This window comes from Branchiostoma belcheri, unplaced genomic scaffold, assembly GCF_001625305.1.
Source record: "Branchiostoma belcheri isolate BF01 breed outbred unplaced genomic scaffold, Haploidv18h27 scaffold53, whole genome shotgun sequence".
NCBI lineage: Eukaryota > Metazoa > Chordata > Leptocardii > Amphioxiformes > Branchiostomatidae > Branchiostoma > Branchiostoma belcheri.
Window position 1 is genome coordinate 931,581 of NW_017804165.1, and position 9,291 is coordinate 940,871.

General features: G+C 41.0%; 2 protein-coding genes across 11 annotated transcripts in view; both read left to right on the plus strand.

Moving 5' to 3' along the window:
• The first annotated feature begins 445 nt into the window (after nt 1-445).
• On the plus strand, nt 446-3,480 carry LOC109480991 (collagen triple helix repeat-containing protein 1-like). Its single transcript, XM_019783463.1, has 4 exons — nt 446-591; nt 1,211-1,411; nt 2,494-2,695; nt 3,229-3,480. Exons 1-4 carry the CDS (start codon nt 490-492, stop codon nt 3,381-3,383), a joined length of 660 nt encoding a protein of 219 aa, XP_019639022.1. The 5' UTR covers nt 446-489; the 3' UTR covers nt 3,384-3,480.
• Nucleotides 3,481-4,450: 970 nt separating this feature from the next.
• The window catches only part of LOC109480936 (focal adhesion kinase 1-like), a 44,758-nt gene continuing 39,917 nt past the window's right edge, over nt 4,451-9,291 (plus strand). For 9 of the 10 annotated variants that reach the window (XM_019783345.1, XM_019783350.1, XM_019783351.1 and 6 more), the window contains exon 1: nt 4,451-4,565. The gene's annotated coding sequence lies outside the window, so the exon portion shown is untranslated. Of the gene's footprint in view, nt 4,566-5,271; nt 5,290-9,291 lie in introns of those variants that run through there. The other variant, XM_019783348.1, reaches the window with a different exon arrangement.

The following is a 9,291-nucleotide window of genomic DNA, read 5'->3' on the forward strand; positions in this document are numbered from 1 at the left end:
AGACAGAAGTCTGTGTTTATTTGGTCTAAAGCCAAGGACTGTACCCCGGAGTAGGGCTGGCAGAATTCTGATGACTTTACCGTTCTGGTTGTCGACCGAAGGAAGGTCCATTATTTATCCTTTGTCAGGCATCATACGTAATACCAGTTGGAATGACTTGACTTATTAAAGAGTCTCCGGAGACGAACGAGTTGATTAAAACATCGGTTTATGATTCGAAAAAAAAAGACAATATTGCGGTTGAATGTCTCGAAGTGGATTTGATTTGAACATGATCATGTCACCCGTACGGTTCAACTAAAGTTCAACTGTAGACGAGGAAAGGCGTAAACAAAACTTTTAACATGTGACAATTAAGTTAGACAGTATTTGAATTCGTACTTTATATATAAAGCTTCACCCTTTTTCATTAGGAATAATGGTCGATCCCTATAGAGGTATTTGGAAGTGCTTTAGCAGGTTTCATCGAGAGAAGCAGAAGAAGTCGACATGTTGCTGGAGGTGTGTGTACTGTGGACGTTCTGTACGGCCGTCACTATTGCGGCCACGGCTGACCAACCGGGCTCTGAACGGCCAAAACCCGACTTTTCGGTGGGTAATTATAATTACCATTTCAGTAATTTCTTTTCAAGTTGAGAGTCTGACTCTGATACATGTATATATTTGTTAGGCGGCCCAGGCCAATACTACTCCTTCATGCTACAGTATGTGGGCAGTGGCGGTGACGTACAACTTAGCCGCACGGCTTTAATAATTTGTCGGATCTTAACATTATATGAAACTCATACATAGTTTTTCAAAATAGTTTTATAATTTTGGCGCCAATGCAGGACACAAAACATCATAACGTCACATCTCTGACCACGTCTCCTTGTCGACTGGGCTGTGAGAGACGAGTGTTACCTCCCGTGCAATAATCTTAATCGGTGTGTATGGGGACATTCACACATATGGTCAGACAGGAGTCTAAATCCCTCCTGCTATAAAATTGAAACATGATGTAACCCAACGCTAGTTACTATGGTAACGGACCCAGTCTGGTTCAGGTCATTGTGACCTTTTTGGTTTGGAGAAGAAGAGGAAACGTAGCAAAAACAATGTGTTTTCCTTCGGTAAACATAAACAGATATTTTGTCATCATGAATACATACAGCAAAATATATACAGCGTGGTAACTTTAAACTATGCCTATGATATGTTACATTTGTAGAACATGTATCCTGTGGTTGCCGGACCACCAGGTACGTCCGGGGTACCTGGGATACCAGGGAACCCTGGGATGCCTGGTCGGGACGGGGTGAAAGGTGAGAAGGGAGACGCGGGGACTTGTGGGTGCGCCGGCCGAGGCCGCAATATCAAGCAGTGCTCCTGGAAGGAACTTAACAGTGGGACAGACTCGGGCAGAATTGCGGTAGGTAGAAATTGCTGTGATCCTATATGTTATTTCTTTCTTTTTCTTTATTTCTTTATTTCAGGCATAACTCGCCCATACACAACATACATATAAAATACACACACAATAACATCAGTAAAAGAATAATATAACTATATGTACAGACGGGCCCAGTTATTGCGAAAGAATCTGCTACGGAATATCACTTCAGATTTAAGAACAGATTGGATAATGTTGTTTGATGACTTGTATAGACGGGATATAAATGAGTAACATTGTTTACGCCATGTAGCATCAAATGTGTCAATCCTATTGAATACAAACATTTCACTTGCACTACAAAATCTGGGTAGTGACATTATGATGCGAAGACAGTTATTGTAAGCAACTCGACACTTTGATACAATTCTAGAACTAGCTCTGTCCCACAACTGTGCAGCAAAAAGTTGGGAGCAATGAGCTGTAAACAACGTCTTTTTAACATATGAAGAACAATAAGCGAATTTGCGTATAATAGTATTTGCACGGCTATACAGACCTCTTATCTGGGTAAGAATACAGTCGTCGTCACTCAGTTTGTCATTAATGTGAATACCGAGATAAACATATGACGTAACAACGTCGCTTTAATAGTATTGCGCCTTTCATACCTAATTTATAATTTGTTAAAATAGTATGTCATTGATGACGGAAGAGAAGGCATGCGCATAAATTTGCAATGCCACCAACTTGGTCTTTTTGCTTTTAATGATATATGTGCCAAGTTACTGCATGGAGGTCTTTTTTATACCTCCATGGTTACTGCCAACTTGTTTCAACTGTCTTTAAATACTAAGTATGTTTTAAATATGTAGTGTTATCTTTGTGTAATTTGCTCTATATGATCCCGTTATTATGTAAGTGCGATTTTAATGGAAGAATTAACAGATTTCATGTTATCATGCAATGCTGTATGTGACATGCAACTTGCAATATTGATTACAGTAAATCTGAACGGAACGGTGTCCCTACCCTTCCCGGTAAGTGTTCTGCTCAGGACCCTCAATGACGATTTGGTGGATCCGCTTTAAACGCTCCTACCCTTGTAAATTTGCGCACAGGGGTGTACCTTCAACAAGAACCGAGATGACTCGACCGTCATGGTCCTGTTTAACGGCGCCATGCGGGTCAAGTCGGGAGCTGCAGCCTGCAAGCGCTGGTTCTTCACCTTCAACGGCGCGGAGTGCACCGACCCGATGTCCATAGAGGCCATGGTGTACATGGACACTGAACTGTCCATCAACATTCATCGGGCAGGCACGGGTAATATATTGTTGAACGGAATTACTACAGGTTTAAGATGTCATTTGTGTTAGCACATTAGGGAAATGCTAGCCCTTTTCGGTACCTGAGTAATGGTAATGGGTCGGTAGATGGCGCTAGTGTACCCGTTTCTCTGAACTGGCTTATGTTGTGGACATGTTTTTGTCAATGATCATCCGGCGAATGACAGGAGAGAAGGCATGAGTCTGTAAAGTCCCCATCTTGGTCAAGCACATCGGTTCACCACTACTCTTCTTATTATGTTTACGGAATGAAAACATATTGTTTTTGCTCCTCAACACAAAAGGTCAATGACCAGAACAAGACGTCTGTCACAATGGTAACTGGTGTTGGGTTACATCATGTTGCAATTTTATAGCAGTAGGGATTTAGACTCTTGTCACTATATATTTTAAACGTGTTTGAGTAAGAATCAACAGAGCAGTCCATATGCGAAACATTATGCATTTACTTTGCAAATGTTACCTTTCTAGTACTTTAGTTAGTTATCTTACACCCAACTCTCGCTGCAGTTCAGGGTCTGTGTTCCGGGATCGGGCGCGGCGTGGTGGACGTGGCGCTGTGGGTGGAGGACTGTGAGGGGTACTCCAACGGCGACTCCGCCACCGGCTGGAACTCAGTCTCCCGCCTCATCATCGAGGAGATAGAAACCAGCGTCAACCCGTGATCACTGACGACTGGGTACAGCGGAACTGCACAGGCACTATGGCTGATTCAAACTCAACTAAGAATTCTCAGTCCGCTTTTGTCATTGCCATTGGGCTTTTTAGAATTTAATTATAGAAACGTTTATTGCAAACTCTTGCCCGGAGGCTAATTGCAAATTACAAAACATAAAAGAACAACGAATATATATAGTAGAGTATAAAATAACTAAAGTCTACATGATAAAGGTAGCTGCCTAGAACTATAACTATGTCTAAAACTATGTCTGTAGGGTTTGACTTCTCTTCTGTAATCCATGGAAGACGTAATGTCCCACCTTTTCCAAAATTTGTGGGTTTTGGGAAGTTAAAAGGAAAATATTGAATGAATGTTTATTGCATATTCCTGCCCAGGTGCGCTAAATGCATATGACCAAAAGAGGTCTAGAGGATATAAAACATGGAGGATTGAATACTGAACCGCTACATTCTAATGCTAAGTGCTAAAAGTCTATATATTACAACAGTACGATATACTCTCTTGCTGAAACATCTGGAGACTTAAGTACATAATTTGTTTACTATACATTCATTCCTCCATGACATTTGAAAGTCTCCTGCTTTCACGTTTTCTTACATATCTTACTGAGATGGCAAAATAAATCTATAAAAAAAAAAGAACGGTCAGCTGCGTTGCTGTATTCCCTAGCCTTGACGTCACTTGAATAAAAAAAGACGAAAATTGCTCCAGGGTGTTGTGCATGTCACTTGTACTAGTAACAACATTATAGATATGACAGTGTATAGTAATGGATAGCAATATATCTTTATGTGATGGCATGGTATATGTCATTCTTATGCATTCAATAGGAATCAGTGATATGCATTTTTGTATACATTCACGCATTCATTTTCCTCAAGTGGGGTGGGATCTTTAACGTGTTCGAATAATATCGTTTCATGTATTTGCTCAAACACGTAAAGTTATGGGTATTGGGACCGAAAGCTCCCCAACTAAGACTGCATAGCAGGGGCATCTAGCGTCCTTTTGATGGACTGCAGCTTGCATTCAGGAAGTCTTCGGAAAGTCATCGGAAACGAGGTGGATTGTGGGTGACTTCCGCCATCTTGGTCTGTATATTGATGTGGACTGAGGAAAACTGCGGGCAGGATTTCCACTTTTTTTCTACCACAACACAGGGCCGGTAAGTCTGAGACAAAGGCTGTCTGTTGTCTGGTTCATAGTTTCTGCCGTCAGCTATGTTTCTTTGCTGGTATGGATCACTGTGTTTCGTACCGAACATTTCTTTTGTCGAAGTTTCGCTTGTGTTTGTACACAAAGTTCGATCAATGGATCTCGGAAGGGAAAGCAACTTTACCAGTCGGGTGTCTGGCTAGAGCCCTGTCTGGACAAAAATTTCGAAAACTTCAAAAGCCTCATTCAGTTTTGACAGCCTGTGTGTGGATTATACTAGCCACGTATTCCCATCTAAACATGGCGAGTGAGAAATAGCTACATAATTTCTTGTAGCCGGATTATTTTGCTGAGAGGTATTTTGACCTAGTGTGTTGTGGTTTACATCTTATCAATCCGAATAACTTCCTCATTTTGTAACTGTAGACCAAAAACATATTTCCTGCTGCGGTGACTTTTCCTCATTAGTGAAGCATTGGCACGGGTATCCGCCGGGTATCCTTTCTTTTGATATCGGACAAAACAATTCCGGTAAGTCACACACTTGTCACGGCGTTTCCTTTGTACTCGGAAACCCTCATCAAAATGTATGTGATGCGATGTTAATTTTTGGAGTTAGCATTTTAATGGATCGGACCCCAGGGTCGTCTGGATCTGATTATAACATAAGCCTTCATATTATACTTGATGTATCCCAGAATGATGATTAACATCGGACAATCATTAGCTGAAGGGTGTTTACCTTGTCTTTCAGTTTGTCATTTTGTTTCACATCACATATTTGTGTTCAAACTTCAGAGACAGGAAGTGTAAAATTGGTCTGTTAAATGTCACATTGTAAGTGTACATTAAGGGCTGCTCTGGTAAGTATAAGAAAGGACGTAATGTCCTTGGTACAAGGTTTGTAAATTAGGGCAATCTGCTCCACTTCCTGAGGATGAGTTGCCATATTGATTTGATTTGTAATTATTGATTAACCTATCTCTTGGCAATCTTGCTCAATCCCCGACTACAGCTTGATTGCTGCTCTTTATTTCATTACTTGTAATGCTTTACCAGGCATGTGATGTCAGCCGTGTCCGTGGATGTTCTAATGAAACCTATCCCTTTTCCTGGAAATCATTAGTTGAGAAACACTTCCTGGTATTATGTCATATTGGCATGTAGTAGGAGTTACAGATGAACAATACTAGGCTAATGTCAATTAAGCTGGTATTGGATAGAACTGACTTGTCATTACAGATTTAAACAAAAAGTTAGCATTATGCATAACACTAAAGTCAGGTCAAAGATACAGCAGTAAGCCGCAGTTTGCCTGTCACCTGTTCAGGTACTTATAGCCATAGGAGTTATAAATGAACAATAGGATAATGGTAGTCCATATAACCGACTTATCACTCAGTCATCACAGTTGTTAACAAAAAGTTGCCATTATGCATAACACGACAGTCAGGTCAAAGACACAGCAGCTTACCTGTCACCTGTTCAGGTGCCTCTGTGAACAGGTAAGAAGGCACATACCAGGGCAGCTCAGGTGGCATGACATGGCATCCAGGTATGCTGGTTAGAGGCGGGGTCATTTTGTAGTACGGGTCAGATGATTTGGGCATCTGAAAACCTGAAAGGTTTTTTGCTTCCTATTTTGCTTAGATAGTGCTGATTTTGAAAATAATACCTCATCTATATAATTGTAGAGTACCGGCAGCAACTTTTAGGAGATGGCTATTGTCCTGTGTCTTTTGTTTTGGTCATGTCATTTCACAAGTATGGTGTCCAGTGAAAGACTGAACACAATCAAAACCAGAATCGAAGATTTCACAGCTCAGTGAAGTATTTGTTGTGAATTTGTTGCAAGTTGTTGTGAATTGATTTTTTTTTACTCATTATTGTGAATTTATCACTGATTCTCTACATTCTCCACTACATCTGTACTTGCACATATAAATTCCACTGACAGGCAGTGACAGCCAACTTCCTGTTAGTCCTCAGTTACACAATTTCCATCTCACTACCTGTGACGCAAAAATTGCATTCAAAAACTATGGTCATTCAAGCAAACAAACAAACAAACAAACATGTCGGTGAAAGTTACATGTAAACATCCAGGTAATAAGATTTGCCAAAAACAGTTACTGAAGCAACTAGATCATGTCCAGATATTCCAAAATCATATCCAGTTGCTCAAGAGTAATTGTTTTTGGCATAAACAAACAAACAAACAAACACACCAAAAACAAAATCCTGTGCACAGCGAGCTAACAACACATCTGCTTGGAGATTCCTGCCAGGACTTGCTGGTATGCCCTGTGGATGAGTGAGTATGATTTATGTGGACCACTGGCTACTTCTGCCATATCGGGTATCATAGACAGGGACAGGACACTCAGTAGGAAGTACCCCCTGTGGAGCAGGGTGAGATATGGCTGGAGCAGGGGGCTCTGATCTCCTCCTATTGGTTTTCCAACTTGACTTTGACCGGCTATGTAAGTGGACAGTATGGTATCTGAGAGCCACACGACAACTCACCAGTATGGATGGCGAGACAGACACGTACAGATTATCAAATGATCTCTCGTGCCATGGGTACTACAATACGTGTGTTTACAATGTACCTGCACACTCTTGCATATGACATGTTTTGTATACACAAGTAGCTGCTCAGCTTACTGTGCATCTTGTAATATTTGCAGTGTGTTATCTGCATGGTTTTCACCCTAACCTCTGCAACGTGAATTCATTATGTCACAAATGTCCTGTATGAGTATGACTACTGTACTATAGACTTGTTTCGACCGATAATCTTAAATACAGTGAAAACCTCTGTTTCCCTCCTGCCATGAAATAAAACCACCGTGAAAGTAAACGAATTTACAGTAGCTACTTGTGATGGCATCTGGTCAGGGGGAACACATTGTTAGGCGGCAATCATGTGAGTAGCAGATGATAACTGACAATAATGAGATTATTCGTAATCCCCAAAAACTGGCAGTTTTCTGGTACTGTGGTAGGTGAACTCCATACTACCCATTAGAAGATTGGTGGATAATCCTGGTGTTACCCAGCCTGAAGCCAGTAGCCATGTAACCCACCTCTAGAGCACAGGTTTTACTGCGGTCTATTTTAAGTCTGTTGATATAGCAGTGCATGGTTCTGGTGAAAAGGACCCTGTCCTGCCACCCAGGGTAGGACCTTTTGCCATTCTCAGTTTCTCACTGCTCTTCGTATGTTAGATATCAATGTAAGTTGTAGAAATCTTTTGAAAGTAGTTAGATGCAAATCTTGAACTTGTGCTTGTCTTTGAACTGCCACATCACCTATGACTATGAGGTATATTTGATTGATGAAGGTGAGAATGTCAGGTTTGATACAGCATTCAGCTTCTTTCTAGTTTTTGGTTGCACACATGTACATCATACAAATTGTACATGCAATGTACATGTACCCATATGAACTTGATTGCTGGTAGTCACTGCTAAGAAATAGACCTCCAAGTAATGTCTTTGTCTTTGAACTGGCTCTTCCTTTAGACTAATTTCTAGATCTTAAAGATAGCAGGAATATTACCTGTCTGTCCAAAGTGATGTCCACAAATGTATCTGACGAGCTAGATGTAACAATCTTTTATGATAAACTGTCATCTTTCATTCGCTCCATACCCAAGCATAATGTCCAGATTATCTGTGGGGACATGAATGCACAATTGTGCACAACAGAAATGGAGTATACCTTGCGCAATTTTTGATCGAGAATGGATTACTTTGTCTTAATACTCGATATCAAAAGAGAAGAGGGAAGCTATGGACATTCACCTATCCAAATGGAATGAAAGCACAGATAGACTACATAATTGTAAACAAGAAATGGATCAACAGTGCTCATAATTGTGAAGCTTTCAACACCTTCGAGGGCGTTTCCTCAGATCATCGCATCGTGACGGGCAGGTTCCAACTAAGCCTCCGCGCAAATAGAAAGGGTAAAGGCAAAAAGACCCCTTATGACTGGAAGCAGTTGTCTAATAATGCGGAAGTACGAAATCACTTCACAACCACTCTAAGGGACCATTTTGAAAAATCACAAGAGGAAAGCTGTCAGTGTACACCGAACAGCACATATAACAACTTTGTATCAGCTCACCAGTATGCTGCAAAGACATGTATACCATTGAAACAAAAAACCAGAAAGCAAGCCCCCTGGGACAACAAAGTCGTCGCAGATAAAAGGGAAAGGGTTAAAAAGCTGGCAGTACACAAAAACAGGGTAGCCACCAGAGGCAACATCCAAAAGTTCAAAAGAGCTCAGGACGATCTGAAAGAAGCATATGTAAGTGAACAACAGAAATACATCCAACAACAAATAAGCATTATTAGAGAGGCAGGGGAAAACCAACAACCAGCTCTTGCCTGGCAAACAGTAAACGATATCAGTGGAAGAAAGCGATCGTCCCAAGCAAAACTCAAGGCATCAAGCCAGGAAGAGAGATTACAGAAATGGAAAGAACATTTTGAGAATCTATTAGGAAAGGCCCCGGTTATCAAGAACATACCAGTACAGAGAATCATAGAGGAAGAGCTTCCTATTAGAAAAGGACTTTTCACAGAAGATGAGCTGGAGGAAGCACTTAAGAAACAGAAGGGCAACAAAGCAGCAGGCTTAGATGAAGTGCCCCAGAGGTGTGGAAGTCAGGACACTTCAACGATATCCTACTAAATGTGTTGCAAACGGCATGTACAAGCAAA